Source organism: Phodopus roborovskii, unplaced genomic scaffold (assembly GCF_943737965.1).
Source record: "Phodopus roborovskii unplaced genomic scaffold, PHOROB, whole genome shotgun sequence".
NCBI lineage: Eukaryota > Metazoa > Chordata > Mammalia > Rodentia > Cricetidae > Phodopus > Phodopus roborovskii.
Genome location: NW_026126408.1, coordinates 14,372,511 through 14,397,881, shown reverse-complemented (window position 1 = coordinate 14,397,881; position 25,371 = coordinate 14,372,511). Strand labels below are relative to the sequence as shown.

The following is a 25,371-nucleotide window of genomic DNA, read 5'->3' as shown; positions in this document are numbered from 1 at the left end:
TAATCTCTCAGGGTCACCTCTGTTTGGTAGGCAGGTACCAAGGATTGGTCTAGGTGTGAGGATAAAGCGATGAACAGAGCAATCAGAATCTAGCCTCCATCCAGTGCAGGAAATGAGAAAAGAATGTTGGTCATGGCTTTGGAGAAAAGTGAAGCAACATGGGGTGTGAGCATGTGGGGATCATGACAAGTGGGGGTATGAGAAGTGGGGGACATGAGAAGTGGGGGTGGGAGACATGATGGGCATGAGACACTCTGGGAAGGAGGGTAGAGAATTCCCACCAAGACCTTAGCCTCAATCCAGTTTCACTTGTGAAGGAATCACTTGAATTAGAACATTTTTGAACACTCAAAATCACCTCTCCCAAATTACTCTGAATATAACACAATGTTCTAGGCAGGGAGAGGTTAGAGCTTTTTAACCAAAACTCAAATTGTTCCATCTTGCTCTGGGAAAACCAATGAACTGTAGCCAGAATGAAGGAGAGGAAAGCAACTTTATCAAACTGTAGAATCACATTCTCCAGTAACTCCTCAAGTATGCTAACAAAGGGTGGCTAAAATCACATTTTTTTCTTGGTGAATAAAAAGCATAAAACTTCTGGACATGACAGAAGCAATACACTCATGAACTCACACCAGCTGTGGTTGCCTGTACAAGATCAAGCCAGCATGAGGGAGGGAGGAACCATTGGTAGTTAATAGATGCTGAGGGAGGAAGAATCAGGTCTTTTGGTTTGTTTGTTTGTTTTGTTTTCTTTTGTTTTTTAAGAGGGTGGCTCTTGGGAGGTTGTCCATGTTCTAGTAAATGGCCCTACACCCATGCACATGTGGGGGGACATTGCTAATAATTAGTGAGTAGTTCAAAATAAATAAATACATTAATAGAGGACATGACATGACATGGTGAGGACATGGCGAGGGGCCTCTGAGAATGATCAAAACACATCGCATACATGCATGGGAATTTCAAAGAAGAAATAAAGTACTATGTTAAAGACCTTTAAGACTCTTTATTATAAGGATAGAACAAACCTTAGCCAGTATGGTGGGGTGGAGCTCAGTGCACATGGGCCCCAAGACACTGAGGAGATTTGCAGATAGGACAAATGACACAACACTGTTCCAGCATCTTTCCTTTTTATTAGTATTAAAGAAGTGAATCTGAATGACATTTAATAAGCAAAACACTACACAACAACAATAACAACAAACACCACCTAACCTGCACATGTAGCATACACAAGCATATATGCTATGAGGATTTAATAATTCCCATCTAAATATGAAGAGAACTGGCTTTTTACCTCAAAAATAAGTTCAGTGTTGGTGTTGCTATCTCTAACATAGTGTTTAGTATTTAACATGAAGAACTACAGATCCCCAGGCTCATTATAGTCATGGATTTTATATTATGGTATAAATAGATTTTAAGAAATCATCTATATAATAAAATAAGTTCATTTTTGAATTGCAGCAGTCATTTTCTTCAATCAATAAAAATATTCCTTGATTATAAAGCAGCTTGAGTTCGCAAATATATTTCAGGAAAATAACTCTATTTGAAATACCACATTAAAAAAAAAAAGGCAACCAAGTGACCAGATTTAGATTTCTAAGATAGCATATTGCAAAACAGGTCAGCAGGTATATTTCTAAACACAAAGCAAGTTCCATCCTGAAGGATACTTTTAATTTCACAAAGCAAACTGTTGGAATATTTGTGTAGGAATTTCAAGTCTAAGTATTTACACTAGAGGATGAATTTTTACAAATAACAGGATGGTAACTTCAATACATAGCCACAAGATGAATGTGTGACATTATTGCATTACTATGGTAAGCTTAGTTTAACATGTATCCAAAACAATGAATTTCTCAGAGTAATTCTGCAGCTGTGTAGCAGGCACAACCCAGCAATTACAGCTAAGCCCCACCTACCCCAAACCCAGACACCATGAGCATCCAAACGGGTAACACACCCTGCCTAACACATTTTAATTTACTTTGTTCTGTGAAATACTTTTGAAAGGTTTTCCATATCCCAGGAGGAAATGATAGCAAACTCTCAAAAAATACAAAAAAAAAAAAAAAAAATTAAAAGGAGGAAAGTGCATCATGTTTCAAAGTGCTGTGCATGTGTCAGGAACATACAATGTTAAATACGTGTGCAAAAAATTCTGCCTTGAGTTCATAAACTTATAACTGCAAGCCTCTGGTGGTGCATACAGATGGGGCAGTCCAGTAGCAGAGGGGACACCTGAGGGCACACTGTTCGGAGGCATGCGCTGAGTCAGGGGACCCGCGTTCACTCTCGGTGCTGTTGGCCTACTAGTTAGTGGTTCTGGTGGGAGAAATTCCATCTCTGTGGGTGGCAATGGGTGCAAGGCAGGGCCAGACACTGCCAAAGCCCACCTTCCTCCTACATCTAGCTGCTCACAGGGGCCTTTTCCGAAAAGGCAAGTTTATCAAACATGTAAAAGATACTCCAGTTACGCTGTGACTTCTCTCTAGGTACTTTTTAGTAACAACCACGGACAGAAAAGAACATTCCAGAACACCTGGACAGGAAACAGATCACGTGAGCATCATGAAGCTGGTTAAAAGTTTTACCTCTGTGAAGGACAGAACATCATGTGCAAACATTAAGTGTAATGGTGAAGTAACCATCACACATAGCTTAATAGCACATTCTTTTGTTTTTGAGACAGGGTTTCTCTGGGTAACAATCCTTGCTGTCCTGGAACTCTCTCTGTAGACTAGGCTGTCCTTAAACTCACAGAGACTCTACCTCCCGAGCGCTGGGATTAAAAGTGTGCACCACCATCACCTGGCAGGACATAGTTTTTAAAAAGAACCATGACCCTCAAAGTTCATATGTGTGTTCCTTTTGGATTTTTTTGTTTTTCTTTTTTTTTTTTTTTTTTCTTTTTCTTTTATGAGGATTACTGTATTTTCAGCTTTTATCTAATATCTAAATAAAGTAAACCCTTTGTCATAAACCCTATTTTACATCTAGCACATATACATATTCAGAGAAGCCCATCTAATGCCTTAGACATTTAACTTAGCAACTCTCATCGACGAGCTTTGACCCATTAATCCCTCTGTAGGTCACTCTGCTTGGTCTAACCAGCACTCCATAGTTTGGCTTGCAGGTAAAATAGCGCTTGTCACCCACAGCACCGTCATTTTTTCCCTTGGCACTTCGGAGCTCCAGTCCAAGCCAGATGCCAGAAGCGAAGTCCGTGGGACCCACGTACCTAACGGTAGCCATTTCGTTAGAGCTCATAAGCAGGACCTGGGAGCCCTCATGCAGCTTTGTGGTACCCTCAAGGCCACCTGCTGTGGTGTTGCTGCTCCAGCTGCGGTGCAGTGTGGTCTTGGACCTGTTGGGAAGGGAAAGGAAGAACCGGCCTTAGACATGGAGCCACTGGATGCAGCTTCCACATGCACAGCAGGAAGGAACCTACAGCCACTTCCACGTTTGTTTAATTTACTACAGAGAAAAGTTTAGCATAATAACTTTATTTTTAGTTTTGAGCAATATAGCATTAGATGTTTGGTTGGGTTTTTTGTGTTATTTATTTATTTTATTTTCTTTTTGTTTTGTTTTGAGACAGGATTTCTCTGTATTGCTTTCGAGGCTGTCCTGAAACTCACTCTGTAGCCCAGGCTGGCCTCGAATTCATAAAGATCCACCTGCTTCTGCCTCCCGAGTGCTGGGATTAAAGGTGTGTGCCACCACTGCCCGGCTGCATTAGACATTTTTGTTTTCTTTTACTTTCTCATTCCTCAGAAGAATCTAAATTATAGGTGAAATCTTGCTCTATTTTTCAATTGTCATAAAGGGCATCTTTTATTTTAATATCACTATCTCTTTTTAATTAAATGTAAAAGGTAATATCCATTCATACAGTCAGAGGGCATTTGGATTTTTTCTTTCCTTTTATTTTTGAGATTATAATTTTAAAAATTGGAAATAGCAGTATCAGGAATATATTTCCAATTTCTAAATGTTTTTCCCTTTTTGCTCTTTTAAATCTACTCACATATATGTATATATATGTGTGTGTATATATATTCACACAGAATTTCAGTAAACAATTAGGAAACTTACATAACTTTAATTAATATATATTTTTAAAAGGAAACTGACATTCTGAATGTAGTAAATTAAAATTTCTTTTTGTTTCTTTTAAAGTGTTTATATGAAAACAAATCTTAAAACCCATTACTCTGGAAAACAAATTTTCAATAAAGATATAGGTATTTCCCATGGTCTCCAGTTATCCTTCACTTCTGCAAATACAAGAAGGTTTGGGCTATGCTGAATAGTATTCTTATCCTACAACACATCTCCTAAGATGCTCTAGAGGTGGCCCTTAGCACCTGCTATCTCTTTGAGTGGAACAAAACAGATCCAAGACTGCCCTGTCCCTAAAGTCCCCCACCCACCCTGTAAAAAAAGAAGAGGACTTAAAATGTATAATTAGGACTTCAGGGTTCAGAAACTTCCCTAGTCCACAGCTTCCAAAGCATTAAGGAAAACTGTAGCCTGAAAATACTTGTAGAGCCCAGCGTAATAGTACACACATATAATTCCAATACTTGAGGCTGAGGCAAAATGATCATGAGTTCAAAGACAACTTCAGTTACATAATGAAATCTGGGCTAGCGAGGGTTGTGTGGTGAAACCCTGACTTAAAACAGAATATAAGGATCCAGGCATGGCAGCTTATGCTGTAATACAAACAGTCAAGATGCTGGGTCAGTAGGGTCAGGAGTTCAAGGACAGCCTGGGCAATATGAAGAACTACTTCAGGAGAAAGAGGGAGAAAGAAAGGGAGGAAGTATATAAAATAAAACAGAACCACTTATAATTACCTATCACATCAAATGCATAATACATTTGATAACACAGAAACAAATTTTTACTGAATACACAAAAGAAACAGTTGAGTTCTATTCTTACACAAAAGCATTTATTCATTCATTCTCCAAATTCACACCAAAAAGATGGTTTTTGACACCTCATGATGAGTTTATCTGAATTTCCTTATTAATTAAAAAAAAGCTCAGGAGGCAAATATTGGGGTGAACAGCTGATTGATTAGAGAAGTGGTGAAGAGACCGTGACCGCCTCTCCCTCTCCTTCCCCATCCCAAAGGCCCTCCAGGATCTGTCTAAGCCCCTCCCTACTACTTCCTGTGTCTCTCCATATGTATCCTAGGTCCTCCAAAACTTCTATGCACTGAGCAGGAATGGGGCAAGTGGGCACCCGTCTTCTCACGCTAGTGAGAATGTGTCACATTTCCCCTCATGTAACAGGATGGGGGCTATAGTCTTTATTATCTGAGGTATGCTCCTCCATGCCTAGTCTCTCCAGAGAGGGTTTTGTTTGTTTGTTTATTTGTTTGTTTGGGTTTGGGTTTTTTTTAACCACAAATGGTTATTGGATTTTTTAAACTGAAATGATCAAGTGTCCCTTTCTGCAGAGACAAGACTATGCAGAAATACCCCCAGAGACTCCATCAGGATACCCTAGAGTTGGCCAACATGTGAAGCAAAGTGGTGGTTAGAAAATTAGCATGCCAAGACCAATATCCTTCCCATACACCAAAGACAACCTGAGAAAGAAATCATGGAAATAATCACACTCACAACAGTCAACAAACACACCTGGAATAAACCTAACTCAGAAAGTCACAGACGCTTACAATGAAAATTTTGAAACACTAAAGAAATAGATTGAAGATGGAGAGACCTCTCATGCACATGGGCTTGTAGCATTAATATTGTGAAAAAAGCTATCCTACCAAAAGTAATGTTTGAATTCAATGCAATACACATCGTAATTCCAATGCAACTCTTCACAGAAATTGAAAAAAAAATAATAATCTTAAAGTTCATATGGAAATACAAAAGACCCCAGATATCTAAAACAACTATTACAATAAAAACTCTACCAGACATAACCATTCCTGACTTCAAATCACCCTAGAGAGCCACTGTAAAAACGCATATATAGCACTGGTATAAAGCCAGACACACTAAACAGATGCAGTACAAGCAGGGACCACGGTATAACCAAGCCCCCATGCCTACAGCCACCTGATTGTTTACAAAGATGCCAAAATACACACTGCTGGAAAGAGTATCTTCAACACACAACACTGAGTATATTGGACAGTCACGTAAAGATTGAAATGATCCTTCACTCATCCCCTGCAAACAGATCAATCCCAAGTGGATCAAAGATCTTAATGTTAAACCTCAAACACTGGGACTACTAGACAAAAAGAGTACAGAGGACTCTTCAGGATGTAGGCTGAGGTGAGGACTTCCTGAACATGACCCCATTCACCTAGGAAATAGAACCAACAGTCAACAAGTGGGACTTCCCAAAATGAAAGTTTCTCTATCACGGAGTAAACAGCTCATCCAGTGAAGAGGCAGTCCACAGAAAGGCAAAGACAGAAGATGGATAGACAGATGATGGATGATGGATGGATGGATGGAAAGATGGATAGATAGATAGATAAATAGATAGATAGATAGATAGATAGATAGATAGATAGATAGATAGATACATAGATACATAGATACATAGATACATAGATACATAGATACATAGATAGATAGATCAGGCGGGCGGGCGGGCGGGCGGGCGGGCAAGCAGGCGATGCATGGATAGGTAGATGGTGAGTGGGTGAGGGAGGTAGATGATAGATAGATAGATGATGGGAGGGTAGATGGATGAATGGATGCACGGATGGATGGATGGGTAGATGGATGAGTGGGTAGGATGAGTAGATGAGACAGACTGACAGATGATACAGATGATAGAGAGACAGATAGATGATAAAGATACATAGACAGACGGACAGACAGATGGGAGAGTAGTAGGTGGATGATGAGTGGATAGGTCGACAGGTAGGTAGGTATTTATTTATTTTATGTGTATGGATATTTTGCCTAAGTGTTTGTTTATGCATCACTGCATCACATGTATATGGTGCCTGCAGAGGTCAGAAGGCACCAGATCCTCTGGGATTGGAGTTACAGGAAGTTTTATGTGGCTGTAAAGGTGCTGGGAATTGAACACCAGTTCTATAAAGGACAACCAGCGCTCTAACCACTGAGCAACCTCTCCAGCCCCAATCCTGTATTTCTGAATGGATAAGATCTGGGGAGAAAGGAACTGCTATGCATTGTTGGTGAGAGTACAAACTAGTATAGCCACTATGGAAATCAGTGTGGCAGTGCCTCAAGAAACTAGAGCAAGATCTATCATCTGACCCAGCTATAACTCCTTGGTATATATATGCAAAGGACTCTTATTTCCTACTTCAAAGATACACACTCATCCATGTTTATTGTTGCTATATTCACAATGGGAGGATATGAACAGCTAAGATCTCAGTCAACTAATGAACAGATAAGACTATGATACCTACACACAATGGAATTTTATTAATATGTAAAGAAAACTGAAATTATAGAATTTGAAGGTAAATTGATGGAACCCAGACCCATAAAGACAAGTTATTACCTGCTCTCACTTATATGTAGATCCTGGCATTGTATCTTTAAATTTGTTTAACTTGGAGTACCTATGAAGCCAGACAACTACTAAGGGGCCCTTGGTGGGGGTGGGGGAGACTTTTCAAAGGGAAGTTAATTGAACACAGGTGATAAGAGAGGCAAAGGGGAATAATGGCAATGGATGTGCAAGTGGGGAGAGGGATGGGGGTGTAGGACACAGGATAAGGTGAGACAAAGGATAATTAACTATAAGGGTGCTTGGAAAAGCCATATAGAAACCACCATTTCATGTGTCATGTAAGCCAGGCTGGAGAGGATGGCTGGTACTCACTGTTCTATCATGAGGCCTAGAGTTTGGACCCCAACACCCTGGCAGCCCACAAATGCCTACAACTCCAGCTCTAGGACCTGACATCTTCTGGGCCCACTGGTGTGTGTACACATGTGCATGCACACACACACATAAATGCACACACACAACAACAACAAAAAATCCTAAAAACAAAAGGAGTTTATTTGAATAAGGGATAATGCTCCTACAAGAAGTATAGGTTGACAAATAAAAGGTCCAGTGCCAGGTATGAGATACCTCCCCTCAAGCTGCTGGCCAGGGGTGTCTTAGAAACCACAAAAACAATACCAGCTATTGCCACTGCTCTTAGTTGCCCACCAGAAACTTATGGTAAGACCCTACTGCTGAAGGTACCACACAATTTAGTCACAAGACATGAAGAAATGACCAACTTTCTCCCTATGCAGAAAGGTGCTATGTAGGCTGCTGGGAAGAAAATTCACCAACAATCTTAGCTATCTGTGTACCCTGTGGGTCACAGTAAGGAACAGTGTGGCAAATTATTCCCAAGGGAACAATAGTGGCATGAATGTTATGGGGGTTACCAACTGCTTACTGATTGGATTAAGGGACCATTCCATTGGAGAAAACGCATGCCTAGCACTGTAAATCTAGCTAAGAACCCATGTTTTGGAAACCCACAGGCCACAGGAACAGACCAACTACTATTATTTTGCTAAAAGGACATAGTATCAAAATGCCTCTAAGTCCACATTCCTATAGCCATAGATTAGTGCGGCTCTCAGACTATATCAAAGAGTTTCTTTGTGTGATGGATGAATTTGTCACAGAAACAACTGGTCAAGGTACAGAGAAGTGTCTATGGAATGCTCAGCTACAGATGCAACATCTGTATCACACCTCCTTACTCCAAGGTTCAGGCACCATTGTGGAAAAGGGGCCAGAGAACAAATGTAAGAACCAGAAGTCATGGAGGACTAGAGTGAAGCAGTATCTACTGAACATATCAGAATGGCTGCACTCAGGAACTCACAGAAGCTATGGATGCCTGCATGTGACCAGCACAAGATCAAGCCATCAAATATCCCTAACATCACCAGCCACTATCCCTACCACCACCACCACCCCCAGCTGAGGAACTACTGGCAGTTAATGGCTTCTTGTAGGAAGGAGAGTGAGTTTTCTTTAAGAGCATAGCCCCTGGTAGATCCATCATATTCCAGAGAATGGCCCCACACTTATGAGTTTATAGGGGTATAAATTGGTTTCAGTGGACTTCAAACTAACAAACAAACAAACAGAGAGATTCAAAATGTAGGACCAAGAGAGAAGAATGCCAGTCCCTCTCTCTGGTAAAATAAGACCACATGGAAATAATTAGATTGATAGAAATGGGTTAATATTTAAGACAGAGCTAGCCAATAAGTAATGCTAATAACATGTCAACAGCATTATATCTAATACAATGTCTCTGTGTATTATTTGGGGCTGGCACAGTTCTGGGACCAGGCAGGCGGGAAAACATGCTTGTAACAAAAATGGTACCTTCAATGTAGCTACTAAGAACTTTCACTTAAAACTTAACAAAAGCTTAAGAAAGGGTTTTAGAAAAAAAGAACGGACACAAGTGAGGCTTCTTAGTAATAGCATTTTTCGGGCTCTGTTTTGCTAGAGACAAGCACAAACTTGCACAGCTCCTTTAAGAGAGATTTCTAGACTCAACATAAGCAGCAAAAATCACAAGGCTTTTAAGAAGAGCTGCTAACAATTCAATGGTGTGTATGAACAGGTGGTTTAAAAAAAAAGAAAAAGAAAGAGAGTAGTTGGGGCATTGGTGGCACATGCCTTTAAATCCAGTACTTGGGAGGCAGAGGCAACTAGATCTCTGTATCTCTGTAATTTCAAAGTAAACCTGGTGTACGGAGTGAATTCCAGGTCAGCCAAAGTTACACAGAGAAACCCTGTCTCAAAAAAAAAAAAAAAAAAAAAATAAAAAAAAGTAAAAGAAATAGGGTAATAAAAAAGTTACGTGAAGATGGAAAGCATGCAAAGTCTGGATACTATATGTTATGGTGTTGTCTTTAAATTGCTCAATTACTAAGGAAGAGATAATTGCTACAATACACTTGATTAGCAATACTGCTAAATTATTCCAATTTGTATATTTTAAAAATGCTTTGACTTCAAAATTTAAGTATAAGGACAGGTTACTGGGGAAAAGGATTTCTATTTTTGTTTCTACAGAAAACGAAAAGCTGTGGACTCCTTCTAGACAAACATGGTTTGATCAAGCAAGACCCCCTGAAGCAGTGTCCAGGAGATCCAACATTCAAACAGCTGGGACAAGGCAGCCTTGCAGACTGCATCCAGGATTTCTGTGTCTTCTTAGGATCCCCAAGACATCACCCCATACCAGCAGAAAGCAGTTTGGAAAGAACGATGCCCAAATTCCCAAATATTGTCTATAAATGTTTGTTTTCATTTAAATGTGGTCAGTTATAAATGGGTAATGACCACAACCAATCTCTTTAAAGATAAAAAGGGGATTATGGAATAGATATGAATATTTTGTTTTGAAATAGATTTTCATTTATTGATATAATTTAAGGTCAATTTTGTGATACGTATATTTTTCCTCTTGTTTAGGTACTGTGTTTATATAGCTCATTTAAAAATGTAATGTATAATTTAGTACAGATTTTAGATAGTTACCTATAATAGTCAAAACTTTAGTTAGGTTTTACCTATAATAGTCCAAACTTATAGTTAAGTTAGTTAGGATTTCTACATATACAGAGATATATCTGAGATGAATAGGCTTTCTTCCAACCTTTCAAAGACCTACAGAATATGGCATTTAAAATGGCTTAGGGTTTTTCTTGACAGTGAGACATAACTGCTCCTGGCAATACCACCTGCATCAGAAAAGAAGATGGACATTGAAGAAACACATATGGAGTTTGCCTCCAATATGGAAAGACTAGCCATTTGAGCTAGTCTAGACTGCTCTTGTCTAGACTCTTTGCCTTATGCTGTATAAACTGGACATGCAGGACCCACAGGAAAGTGACTGCTGATATAAGATTGACATTGCTACAGGGTTCCTGCTTCATGAAAGAGTCTGCCAGACATTCTGCAGGATATAGAGAAAAGTGACTGACAAACTGCCAATATAGGTGGACAGTTTAAAGTTTCCTGTTTTGCTGAGGAGTCTGCCAGACACGCTATGGGCTATGGGCTGAAGATGGAACATTGCAGAAGAACTTCAGGTAACTGATCAGGTAACAAGATATTTCTGTCATTTTTAGAGTTTATAAATTATCCTTCTGTCATCTTTGATGGAGCTGAAGAATGATAGTTATGGTTATAATTTTCCTTAGTTAAGATTAAAGATAAGTTACATATAGGACTTCAGACTCACAAAAATAGGATAGATGATGGAATATTTTCTTTAAATCTTGCTAAATGTTAATGGACTAAATATTGTTAACTGTGGTTCATGTTTGATAACTGTTTTGGTATATATTTTACTATGTTAAAGTTAAAACCCTTTTAATTTTAGACAGAAAAGAGGAGATGATGGGAGATGTCATTCTGTAAATATATTTCTCTGATTGGTTAATGAATAAAGCACTGTTGGCCAATAGGAAAGCAAAGATAGGTGGGACTAGGAGACTAGGAGAGAGGAAGTAGTAGGGAAGAGAGTCAAAATGTAGGACCAAGAGAGAAGAATGTTGGGCCCTCTCTCCGGTAAGACCACATGGAAATAATTAAATTGATAGAAATGGGTTAATATTTAAGACTGAGCTAGCCAATAAGTAATGCTAATAACAGGCCAACAGCATTATATCTAAAACAAAACAAACAAACAAACATGAATTTGGGAGGGAATATGGGATGAATATGGGAGGAATAAGGGGTGAATATGATCAAACAATGGTGAACATTTGACATTCCCAAAGGGTTAATAAAAATATCTTATTTTTTAAAAGAGTTTCTCTAAACAGGTATTGGTGTCATTGTGTTTACATATCTGTGAAGTTTGATTTCTTGCTATTTCCACAGGAAAAGCAGGTAAGTATTACTACTACGTGCTCCACGTATGCACTGTGCACATAAGACCTGACACTGTGTTCCTGCCAGCGATCAGTGCTGCTTCTTTCCCCTCTATCCTCTGTACCATCCTCCTCACACCAGTTCTGCTGCCCTCCATCTGCAGAGTCCTTTCTGTCCACGCTGTGTCTTCTCACCAGCCCCATGCTGTCTAAGAATGTCTGACTATCTTCAGTAAACTGGAGCATCAAGTTACTGTCCTTATCTCCCAGCTATTTGATCGGGGAGGCCAATTTTAAACTCTAAATTGGTGATAGATTTGAGCAATATACACAATAGGGGAATCAAGAACATTTAAAAAAAATAATTCTAAGCAATTGCCTTAAGCAGACGGGCCTTACATTTCTTTCATGCATGGGTGAGATCTGATTGATTCAGTAAACAGGACTTCAAATCCCCCCAGCTTCTATTAGTGGCCATGCTAACCTCTTAGAAGAGAAAACACACGCAGTGCGCTGCTTTTAGCCACTTGTGACATTTTTAATTGAGCTTTCAAAGGAGGAAGAGAGAACTCAAAACACCAATCACACTTTCTCTCTTATGTGCTAACATTCTATCGAGCAAGGTGTGAGACACAAAACTCCATTTTTCTTCCTTCACGGAATCCTGGTATGCTCATCTTGAAAGGCAGTTTCCTAAGTCTTCTCAATACTCACTTGGCAAAAGCATTTCTCCTGTTAATCTCTTTCTGGGAAGAAGCAGAGGTTGTGCTGAAACTTCTCCTAAAACCTAAATTTGAGAGTAAAAGTCAGAAGAGAAAAATACGTCATTTGTTTTCAATAAACTCTACGAAGTTATTTTTAATTACTTCTACAGATGTTCTATGATACCAAGAGGTTTTCATTTTTTCCTGGAGGAAACTGTTATGCAACAGTTCCTTTAAGACAAAACCCCCCATCCTACAGTAAGGAAGTGTCTTAAGATCAGGAAGTAAACCATTCAAAAGCCTTAGGAAGTCCCTAAAACTGACCAGACACAACAGGCCCTTCTCTCCTGAGCATACACAGGCAAAAGAGACAGGAGACCAGATCTACTGCTTGAAAGCCAACCTGCCTAAAAGATACTCAGACCACCTGAGCTGCCTGAAAGAGCTGTCTGTGGGCTGTGCACAATACTCCAGCTTTCTACCTTTTGGTCACTTCTGCTCCTGTCTATAACCTTTCACCCACATTCCTGTAAGGAGCCCCGATAAAATTCGCTGGTTCACCAAGTTGGACTTTGGTGGCATCCTTACTTTGGTCTGTTGTTGGTTCCTACAGGGTCTGAGTAAACACTTGTTCATATCTCCACAGGAACAGTATCACACAATGAAAAGAAAACAGTGCCTACTCAGAACATAACTAGCTTAGGTTTCTGAACAATTTCCTCTCCTTGCTTTCTTCACCAAGCTCTGCTCACACAGGAATAAGTGATGAGTAAAATATGACTTTTGGAGCTTTCTCCTGTAAGATTTCCTGAAAACTGAGTAACACCAAGTCATATACTGATAAAATTGACTCAGTATATGATTAAATATTACAATCTTGATAATTGTATGGAAAGGATGTTTTTCAAAAACTATCATTAAAAATATTCCAGTAACAAAACACTGAATAATAAACTTCTGAAAACACTGAATAATAAACTTCTGAACTCCTCAGTATGCCCCTTTCCATACAAAAATTTTCAAAGATCAAATGACTTTACAAAAGGTAGAGGTACAGAGAGAAAACAGATTTCCAATTCAGGCAAACCTGAAGAAATCTCTTGATTAAAATAACTCCCAATTTAAAACAACTATAATTTTATAGAATGTACTATTGAGCTAACTCAAAATCATATTTCTGTATCTGTGTGTGTGTGTGTGTGTGTGTGTGTGTGTGTGTGTGTGTGTGTGTGTACCCATGTGTGCATGCCTGTGTGTGCATACTGGGGGCACACTAAGATCCCCCAAGTACAATTTCAGAGAAGCCAAACCTAAAAAGAAAGAAGCCAGGAGAAGCTGCCAAGTGCCCAGAGTACAAACTTGTACCATAGGGTTGCCGCTCAACCCCTGGGTAGTGAATTCCTACATGGGACATGGGAAAGGAAGAAGTAAGGGCCTGATACATGGGGGATCCTACCCAAGACTTCTGTTAAAGGAGCTCATGCTCAATATAACTTGGGGCAAGAAACAAAATGAAACAATGACTTTCTTATCAGTGCAAGGCTAGAATTACTGCTCTCAGATGTGGTGGCCACTCACAAATCCATGTTATTATCTATGTTAAAAAAAAGAAAAGAAAAGAAGACAAAGAAAACCACTGCAGAGATTGTGAGTTAACTCAGATCTAGGGTGGCAGTGCTTCCAGGCAAAAACAGTAGAAGTCAATACATCTGAAGGCATCAAAGAACTGTCATTAAACAAGCATTTCACAGTGATAAATTACAAAGTCACAAGGAAAGTAGACACTGAGTCAGGCTCAACAGGGACAGGCTGCAGAGGTAGACATAGCAAAGCTTCAGCTATTGACTTAGTTAACATAAAGTAATCAATTCCACAGAAATAAAAGGAGGTGGAGAGTGTCCATGTTCACAGACAGATTGGAAGTAAGACCAGATCTTCCCAACTTCATCAAAATCTCAGCATGTTACTATGTGGATTTCAACAAAATGATAATAAAGTTTATATGAGAAGGCAAAGAACCCAGAATAACCAACACAATATCAATGGAGAATAAAGTCGGAGGACTGGCACCATTTAATGTGAGGAATTACTGTAAAACTACAGGAATCAGAACAGTGTGGTATTGGTGAAAGAAAAGATGACTGCTAAGGAACACACTCAAGGGTGACCTCTGGCTGGCACAGAGTGTGTGTGTGTGTGTGTGTGTGTGTGTGTGTGTGTGTGCGCAAAAAGATGTGGAGACACACACTCACACTCACACACACACACACACACACACACACACACACACGAGGACAATGGACACTCAGACACAATGGAGAAGACCACTGGAAAGATGGAAAAGTGCCAGAAGAGCAGCCCAGGAAACTCACACAGCACCATATGCCACCAGGATTGTCACATCAAAACATGTCCACTAGAATGGTGATAATCCATGGCCATGAGGTTGACTGCAACAAATATCCAAGGATCAGAATAACTATTTTATAAACAGCTATCCACAAATGGAAAAAAACAAACTCAATCCTTATCCCACACAAAGTCAATTCTGGGTAAACTGAAACACAAAACCTTAAAACAATATTCAGAAAATAGCACTGTGGTTTCTGTCTCATGAAAAAAAAAAACTTAATATAAAAAAACACGAACCATGAACTGTTTCATTCTTTGACTACATAAAAATTAAAGAAATATTCTCACCAAAGATGTCAGAAAAGTAAAGATATGTCATCAGCTGGCACATATTTGTAACACACAAAACCAACAAAAGATTCATCCCCAAAGTAAACAAGAAATCTTCAAATTGGCAAGATAAGAAGCAAATGGCCCAAAAGAAGAATGAGGGAGAGGCTTAAACAGAAGAGAGGAAATGTGTGTGTCCCACAAACTGAAAATTGAAAAGGACCAACTGCTTCCACATCAACTAATTAAAATCTGGAAAAAGCAAATTAAAGTCACAACAAAAGTACTATTTATATCTAGCAGAGTAGCAAGTGTTTCCATGCCCAACAAGATGGCAGTTGTGGAGGTTAGGGGAGCAGAGGCTGAGGGATGCATGCAGTGCAAACACCTGGTGTCCCCTAGGGAGGGCACAGGGATGATAGCCATGCTTATCAACCCCAGGGCAACGTCTACACGTGTGTATAGTTAGTAATAATAATAAAAAAAGGACACAGCAAAAATGACCAGCAGCTATACTGTCAGTCACATACTCCACTGAAATGCTAAAAAACAAAATAGTAGACAATGGAATCAAAATATTGTTCACTGATACAGCTGCACATGGTAGAAAAGATCAAGAAAATCAAAGGAATTATGAGGCTCACAACCATAGGGTGGGGTTTACAAAAGGGGAGGGAGGTGGGAATCAGCTGGGAGGCTTACATTGCATGATACAGATGCATTCCAGACACTCTTTAGTAGAAAGATATTGATATAGGTACTAAACAATAAAAACGCATTTCAATGAGGGAAAGTGAAGAAATACTTGAAACTAAATTTTAAAGCCATCGTCTTACCTGGATAAGAACGATTCTGCTTATTTGAAGATATTTCTGAAAGTGTATCCAGGGAATCTGATAATCTGTGAAGAAAACAAAGAGATATTGTCCGGTTAGATGTAGCTGGTCTTCTGGTTAGGGTGAACTCTCAAATGATGCCCTCACATCAACACTGGTATTTGCCATCCCATTCACTTGACAGCACTGACTGGGCAACCACATGAGCCAGGAAAGAGCATGGGAGGCAGGCGATAACACAGACAGGGTCTCACTACCAAGGAAAGGTAGCACAGGAAATTCAGCTCATCTGAAACAGGAGCCTTACTTCTGACATTTACGTGCTTGGTGGCATTTATGGATCTGGGAATTGAACCCTGGGCCTTGGCAAGTGACAGTCCTGCCATTGTGCTGTACCTGCTGCCTTGTTATTATTCTGTCATTGCTGCTGCTGTTTTCTCAGTGCTAGGAATTGGACCCACAGTGACTTCTGACTTTCCTTTCAAATTTTATCTCCAAAGGTAAAACTAAACACTATGGAGATAAGTTTATTTTATACCAAGTTTAATAGATATAAAAATAAAATTGTAAAAATATCACCAATTCTAATATTGGAAAAAAGAGACCAGCTGAATTTCTGATAAACCTGCACAACAATATAATCCAAAGCCCTCTATGCTTGACTCTGCCCACAACTGCAAGGGTTGCCTCCCAGTGAGGGTCGGTCAGTCTTTCTGTCTGTCTGTCTGTCTGTCTGTCTGTCTGTGTCTCTCTCTCTCTCTCTCTCTCTCTCTCTCTATATATATATATATATATATATATATTATGTATATTTGAATCATTATTTTTAAAAAACAAGGTCCTGAAAGCCTCATTTTCTTTCACTCATTCACTGATCTAAACCTGCAAGTCCTTCATCTGTCAATCACTTCCCCAACAAACTTTATTTCCATAAAAAACAAAAATCCTGCAACCTCTGCAGTGTATTGAGTTGCATCCCAAAGTTCATATGCATCATTTTACAGGACACACAATACAGCACAATCAAGGAGGGCTTGATGGACAGAAAGCCTACACCAGGGAAGCAGCAGGTACTGGAATGAAGAGGTGATGGACAGCTAAGAGGAAACTTCTTCTGCAAGTGATGAATTCATTAGAAATAGGTCCAGCAAGGACAGAAACACACGAACGCCATGCTCACTAGGACCCATTAAGCAGTCAGGGGAGGGGTCAAATTTGATCTAGTGAGTGAGCTTCTTTAGACTGCCTTTAAAGAATATTCATTGGTGTTATTAACCAAGACAATTTACTAAATGAAAATTGTGTAATGACAGAGTGGGAAAGCTATTCAAACAGAGGAATCATGTGGGCAGATGCTGGGACAAGCGCCCATTTTAAAAACAGAGGGGAGAAATAAAAAAAAAAGTCAGCTTTGATCCCGACACACTAGATCCTGAAGCACTAGAGGTCAGAGTGTGACTAGTCACCCAGAAGTCTCCAGCAGTCCCAAGTTTAAAATTTTCCTGTCTTGAAGACCAGTGGGGCTTTTAAAGAGCTCCAAACTGGCTTGCATTAGAAATGCCTTAAAATCAGAGACCATGTCTGTTTTGTTTGCTCACAGAATGCCTAGCACAGCACAAAGTGCTAAAAGACACTTAATAGTATTTGATGATGATGAATGAGACAATCAGAAGATGACAGGAAGACAGCTGGATGGAGACAGCAGTTCATTTCAACAGAAACGGTTTCTTCTGAGAAGTGGGGGTTGCTTTCAAATGAACTACCTTGGAGAAGACCAAAGGGAAGGCAAGTGAACCAGAGTGGAGCCAATGTGTGCTTCCTAAAGAAAGCAATGAAAATACAAAACTACAGAGAAAGTGTGGCTTCATAAATGAAAGCGGAGAAAAGGCTGTGGTGGCACAGAAAGCACAGGACTGGAAATCAGAGCTGACCAGTACCCACTATGCCTGAAATATATATACCAAATTCTGTGCTCTAGGTAACTGAAAGTGGAAAAATTCCAGTCCTCATGACTGAGAGACAAATCAAACTAGTGCAAGGTAGTATGTCAATCACCTGCCAGACCCGGGTCCAGAGAAGAATCACAGAAGCCCCAGTAACTATTACAGGATTATGGGGAAGAGCTCACTTCTGACTCCAGGCACCTGAGGTTCAAATCCCCACTGCAGAGCATAGTTGGCATTAGCTCTCTGGGACCCACAGGTTGCTTTAAGTCACTGATACAAGGACAGCACTGTGAACAATGTCCCAGTGCTGGTAAGTGCTATCTGCTAAAAGCATGGGCTTCAGAACAACAGTATAATAACAACTCTGGGCTAAGCACAGCCCTTCCCAGCCCGTCTGTAACTCAGCCATGTTACATCAGCTCTGCTACTTTTTCTCTGGAACACTATTTTCCCACCTGTAAGCTGGGAATAAACAGAGCAGTTCATGACTCCCTGGGTCTGCAGAGGGCAGTGATGCACACCACTTGGATGCTCAGTATAGAGCCTACCATTAAATAAATACTTGATAAAAGTTGATAATACTTAGTGTTATTTTCCCTGAAGTGAAGAAACCTTAAGAGCTACAACGCTGTGTATGCTGACGGCTTTGTTGCTATAAAGGATAACGTCAAATACACTGGAAATGAAGAAAATTAACATCAAAGGCATATGTAGATGATACTGAGGAAGAAATACGATTTTTAAAAACTTGACTTTGCCCAGAAACCACCATCATCCAGATAAAAGGGAACCAGGAGAGACTCCAGAAACTGATACAGTTCCCCTCTCATGAGTCTGATTACACCATGTGTGTTGTAGCTTGCTCAGAGATCACAACCCCTCTTCCAGCCTCTGAAAATAAGAGCCAGGGCCTACCAGCTCCACATTTCACAGAAGTACACGAGGGCCTGTGTTTTGGATCAGCCCGCTTTTAAAACCAGAGTGAGGTGTCTCACCAAGGGACACTCCAGAGGCTTGTTACACATGAGTCCCTGAGACTTCGCTTCCCCCGAGAACTACTGCCTATCTATTTTTGAAAACTAAGGGAATCAGAGGAAAAAGCCATTTTGGTTCCATTAGGTTTGTAGGAGAATGAATGGGTGCCTGCTGGCAGGAAATTTAATGTAGTTAGGATGTGACTGTAGCAATCAGAGAGCATTTTTACTTTTGTTTGCATGACAGATTAAGCTTGCTCCTCGCACTGTTCTTAGCAGCGAACGCCACTTCTAATAGCCTACACACACTCATAGGGTTTGCAAATGAGGGAGAAAAGAGGTTTTTAAAATTGCAAATCCTCAGCAAGGCAAATTTAGCTTCCCATGAGCCTTTCCTCCCAAGAAGGTGGCCAGTTAACCCATTGAAGGAATGCATGTGCTTATCTGCCAGATGAAATTTGGGTTCCTGTGTACCACGAGGAATCACAGAGTCTGTGTAAACAGATACACATCCCAGTGTTTTCTCACCTCTGTACCCTGGATGGGGGAGCAAATATTCCATATCGCGGAGAACAACTAAAATACTGCACACCTCCAACAGAACCATCATTCTTCCCATGGGGCTTCTCCAGCTCTATGCCATACCAATACCCTGGAACATGAATATTGCATTTTAAAAGCATCACACTCCATTCACAATCATTATGCGGTAATACGAACTCAAAGTCTAGATGGCTCAGTATTCTCACAAATGATGGAGATGATGGAAGATCATCATGATCGTTAAGCTTTCAAATGATAAAATTATAAAATAAAACTTGAAAATTTGAAAAGTGGGAGAAACATTTTAGCGGCATAATTGCACAGCAGTACATTAAGGGAGAAAAATAAAATAGACAAACTCAGATTTGCAGAGAATTAGCTATTATGCAAGGGGAGCCCCACCAAGATATATCTTAAGACTATATTGCAAAAGAAGCTGTCCTTGACTCTAACAGCATGCTTCCATGAGAGCAGCACGGAATGATATTGAGAATCATAAATCCTAGCATGGACCTCTCTCACTCTTCGTTTCACCCTCCCAAGAGTGAAACACTGCAAACAATCATTAAATAATTAAACAAGGGCAGAGATAACACGGAAAACACAGGGCAGCATAGTGATGTCACTCTGTCTTCTAGCTAAATGAAGAGTCTTAGATATGGTAATAAAAAACAAAACCTGTCTAAAAGACAGTATCTACAGGCCTCACTCAGAGAAAGGCAAGTCCCTAAAGAGACTAAAGCCGAAGCAGCACGGCTGCACGCAGGGAACATGAACTAAATGGGCATATTCCTACATCCAGGGCTCCTGAGTGTGCCCAAGACTCACATGCCTCACAGTTTACATACTTGTGGTCTGAGATAAGAGCACAGGGGTGACCCTGTTTGGTCATTTACAACCAGTAGCAAATAAAGAATAAGCAAGTAAGTATCAAACAGCTCACTACATATAAATTAGGAAACATAAAATGTATCCCTTCTTTCAGATTACTGGCTCAGGGTCAGTTCCAATTTCAGGAACCTTAAAAAGCCAACTCAGAATAAGTTCTCATTTTGGTTTTTTGTTGTTGCTGTTTTTGTTTTTTGTTTTTTTTGTTTTTAATGTTACACCTAGGCCCACTACATACTAAGATTGGGGCTGAAAAGATTCAAGCACAGACAGTGTCTTTTATATTTGAGGGCCCTACTATGCAATATAAGCAGTGTCCACAAGCCTCTTGTCTAACCACACTAATTCTTTGAAAACAGACTATAAGCTTTCTGAGTTGCTTAAAACAGGTTAGTCTGGGTGGAATGATTTCTGAGTGCCAAAGTTGTGATTTTCCAGTCTTACTTCCTTCTGCCTTTGACACACCATTCCATGTAGCTGTTTTCTTTAATTAAAAGTCCCATTCTAACTGGCTACATTTCTGTGACATGATTATTATATCTTTTGAAAATGCATGACATACAGCAGAAATAAGTGTATTCTGGCACAGTAGTTGTGAAAATAGCCAAGCAGAGAGCTATCTAGTGTGAGACTCAAGAGATCTGGACTCTAAAATAGCTCAAACAATGCACTGACTCAAACTAAAAGCGGCACTAATCCCAAAGAATGTGAGGGGATTTGCCATGGCTCCCATGCTTCTCTCAGACACAGTAGGGGGATGCTCCTGGTGAACCTCTAAGGGTTCAGGCTCATCTTCTAGAACATGAGCTTCTGGGTGTGCAGGTGTTGCCTAGCCTGCTTAGCTCCAGCCCTGCTGAGGTGCAGATATTCTGCCCCCTATTAATATTGTAATCACTATAATCCTATAGGCCTAGGATTGGTACAGTTTAGGGCGGCATCTATGACACTGTGGCAAGCTAACTTGCTAGTCTGCAAACAGAGAACAATCTCAGCTCCTTCGTGGGTCTTAGCAGAACACTACACTACAAACTTATTTTTCAATAGATACTGTAGGTAACCTTTTCCTAAAATGCTGCAATGCCACCATGTGTTAATATGGCATATTGCTACTTAAAACACAATTAGTTAGAATTTTCATCTTTGTAAATACAAAGGTTGATCATCTTTACCTTTTAAAAATATTTATTATTTCTGTTCATGTATGTGGATGTGAAACTGTGTGCATTTATGTGCACCACATGTGCGGGTACCATGGAGGCCAGAGGTCATCAGGTCCCCTGGAATTGTGAGCCACCTGATATGAATGCTGGGAACTGAACCCAGGTCCTCTGCAAGAGCAGTAAGTGCTCTTAACCACTGAGCCATCTCTCCACAGTGTTAGGTAAATGAGGCTGAATATTTAAGTTCACAGATGCACATTTTTAGGACCCAGGTTACAAAACAACTTTTATATTTCCTTTGCTTTTCTCTTCAAACCATTCTGATAAAAGCTAGATGGTCCAGCTACCTGCTCAACCCAGGATTATCCCAGAGGGGGTGGAGAGGGGACTGACCCCGAACTGATACTCTGCATACTCTGCAGTCAGTGAGGATAAACTAGGCAAGTCAGAACCAATTTTAATATTAGACAAACATTAAACACAACTGGCAAGAGAATCATATGCATGCCCATTAGTCCCATACAAACAGTTGCATCTGTATCATTTTCCACGCTCTCTTCCTCTGCTGCAAAGTGAGAACCCCTTGACTAAACCCCATCTGCTGCTTTAGTTTTAGAGCTTTGGTACAAAACCCATGTTGAGCCAGGACCATTCGGGTGTGTTACCTGGAGCAAAGTTTGTTGTCCCAAAGAACTTTATGGTCCCCACTCTCTGGCCTACCACAAGCACTCTTTCTCCAAGGCGGAGCTCTCCTTCATGGCAGGTATTATTTGCTGTAGATGGCACTGAAGAATTCAAACCTGTTGAAGTGGTGGGTTGGAGATTCGGGCAGGAAGAGAAAGAGGAAAGAAAACAAAGGTAGGAAAAACTCAAAAAGCAAAGTAGTTAAAAAAAAAAAAAACAAAACACTAGTCTGGCTGGTTGGGAATTTCATTACGTATATTCATCCCAGCTGTGGTACTCACTCAGGAGGGCAAGGCACTCAAAGCAAGTAAGGTTCCCTGAGGGAACCACTGCTGTGGGAAATGCATAAACCTTATTCCACTAACACAGCCTGGTACATTCTCTGCTCCAACAGAACCTTGGATGTAAAGAACCAGAGCTGTGCAAGCTTCTGCCTCCTGTCACGATGACTCCCCTTCCATGCTGTGGCATCAAAGTAGATACAGACAACACAGGAAGAACATGTGAAACCAAGTGTAAGGACAGACATGACCCGTGGAGTAAGCCCCAGTCACACAAAGCATAGCCTTGCTGTGTTTACCCAGACCCTGTGTAAGTGACAGACAGGAACAGTTTTGGTGAGACTGCTACAGGCTCCATCCCTAAATGGACAGTCCAAAATGTGCAGGGTCCCAAAGTCTGAATGTCCCAGATTCACATTCAGGGTCCAGAGCCACCTCTCAAAGCTTTGCATTGTGAAGTATTTAAGAATTCAGGGCTTCTGGTTAGAGATGGTCAAGCAGTAGATTGTGAAATATTCCTAAATCCCAGAGAGTACACATTCAAAACACTGATCCCAAACATTTTAGGTAAGGAATAGCCAACTTATGACTGGTCCTGATTACCCCAACTTGCTTTCCTTCTATTTAATGCAAAACTACTCCTAAAATGCCTGCTATTTGGTATCTGTGGAATACCGGACCCTGTCCTATTGGCAGACAGTGGAGACTGAACATTGACCATCTGAGAAGGCCTAAAGGGTCAACCATGGGAAGATGGAGCTGTGGGCCCACGGAGCCCCTGGGAAGGCCAGATCCAGTCACCAAACTCTACATTAAAGGTGAATGAGGAAGAAATCTTGATCTTAAGGGCTAACAAAGACCTGTGCACAGCTCACAGGTGCTACAGCCAGAATGACTCCCAGACCGAGGGTCAGGACACCTCAGGCCTGCCCACTACTCCTGCAGTTCAACAAAGGTAGCCAGTGAGCCAAGGTCAGAGTGAAGCCCTCCCCAGCTCTCCACTTTCTTAGCCCTTTCCTTCTCATTCCAGTTACTGTCCCTCCAGGCTAGTCTGACATGCAAAGTTCTCACTCTAGAAAAGTTTATGCAAACGTCTCTGGGGCTTCAAACATGGACACCCACACTCCACCCCCACAGCCACACACACCTCCCATTCTTTGCCCCTCCCTGTGAAAGGTGATTTTTTTTCCATTCTGATCATTACTGTCATCCTTACTATTATTTAGGTCACCATAAACCTCAAATGCATAAGAAGGGAAAGTGTACAGGTACACTGTTTGTTCCAGGGGTGGGGCGGGGAGCGGGTAATTCTACACTCATATATAAATTCTAAAATCAAGTAAATGTCAAAAGTCCAAATCCCAAACAGGGGTGTATTTAAAACACAAGGTAAGAGCATGATGTCCCCAGGACTCAGAAGAGAAAGTGGCCAGAGCAGGGGGGGGGAGCAACTGCATCACTGCATTGGAAACGATTCCAAGCCCAATTCCAGGCTCCAAACTTTCCAGATTCTGGATTCTAGGTTTGCATTAGGGCCACTGCTGAGGGTTTGGGAACTCCCCTACTACCATAGATGGTTTGGGATTTGCCTCACTGTGCTAGGCAAGCACCTAAAAACTGAACCAAACCTCCAGCTTCCCCCAAATGTATTTTTAAACAGAAGAAAGAAAGGAAGGAAGAAGGAAGGAAGGAAGGAAGGAAGGAAGGAAGGAAGGAAGGAAGGAAGACAAAAACAAAAACCACCAGCATGAACATTTTCCATAATAAAATACTGGTTCTGTGTAGGTATTGCAGGTATTAAGTGGTGGCCATTGTGAGACCCATTTAGAACAGCCTACACACAAAAAAAAATTTTTTTAAAGGCTCTACTCTCCTAAGGGGCAGGTAAACAGAGTTTGACACCATCTAAGTGCTCTCCAGCTGGAAGTCTGGCAGAGTGCTTTGCTGGTCCTCACACACCCTGAGAAGCAGTAGTCATGGGGTCAGGGGACTATGTGGGCCCCACATCACTGCCGTCCAGGAGGGACCCCTGAGCCTCTCCTGAACAGATTAAAAATTACCTCAGCAAAAGCAAAGACACTTTTCTAAAGAGGCAAATGATAGGAAGGCATGTGAGAGAGCTGAATTAAATGACAGTAAATGCAGCTTCTCAAATCCAACTGCACAGCCAGGAGTCCTGACTTGGGGGGGGGGGTGGACCGGGCACAGCAAGAAACTCAGTGTGACTGAAGCCAAGGGGTAAAGCGATCCAAATGGTGTTGCCCCAAAAAGCACAGCTCAGTCACCTGGGGTGAAGTGGAAGAGGGGATGGGAGCAGGGAAGGAGAAGGGTGGGGGGGGGGGTAAGAGGGGAAGGGAGAGGGAGGGGGAGGGGGAAAGGTGAAGGGGAAAGGGCTCCTACACATTAAAAACAGCAAATCCACTTACAAACAAACCAAGATAAAAAACACCAAGAAAGCCTGGTTGAAAAAGCCATAGATACCAGCACTGGCTCTGGATGGGAGAGAGGGGCTTTTGGCCAGGGTCTTCTTGCCCTTGCTGCTTGTAGCCAGTTTCTTTGGGTGGCTCTGCTTGTGATCCAGCGAGGATGTGGAGGAGGAGCTGCTGATGGACCCAGGCTGGGTAACTGAGAGGGAACAGGAAAGACTTTAAAGGGTATTTTAAAAAGCAAAATCAAATAAAGGAAAGAAAAGGACTAATAAGATGTTTTCTGTGCAAATTCTCCTGAAATGCTTCATTTCGTTTCCTCAATTGTGGAT

General features: G+C 40.9%; 1 protein-coding gene across 3 annotated transcripts in view; it reads right to left on the bottom strand.

The window, feature by feature from the left end:
* Positions 1-2,924: 2,924 nt before the first annotated feature.
* The window catches only part of Clip4 (CAP-Gly domain containing linker protein family member 4), an 80,639-nt gene continuing 58,192 nt past the window's right edge, over positions 2,925-25,371 (bottom strand). For all 3 annotated transcript variants that reach the window (XM_051181835.1, XM_051181836.1, XM_051181837.1), the window contains 6 exons: positions 25,095-25,238; positions 22,314-22,448; positions 19,586-19,709; positions 16,138-16,202; positions 12,630-12,702; positions 2,925-3,388 (listed from right to left, as the gene is read on the bottom strand). In XM_051181835.1, coding sequence (XP_051037792.1) covers positions 3,067-3,388; positions 12,630-12,702; positions 16,138-16,202; positions 19,586-19,709; positions 22,314-22,448; positions 25,095-25,238 — 863 coding nt within the window. In that variant the 3' untranslated portion in view covers positions 2,925-3,066. The remainder of the gene's footprint in view (positions 3,389-12,629; positions 12,703-16,137; positions 16,203-19,585; positions 19,710-22,313; positions 22,449-25,094; positions 25,239-25,371) is intronic.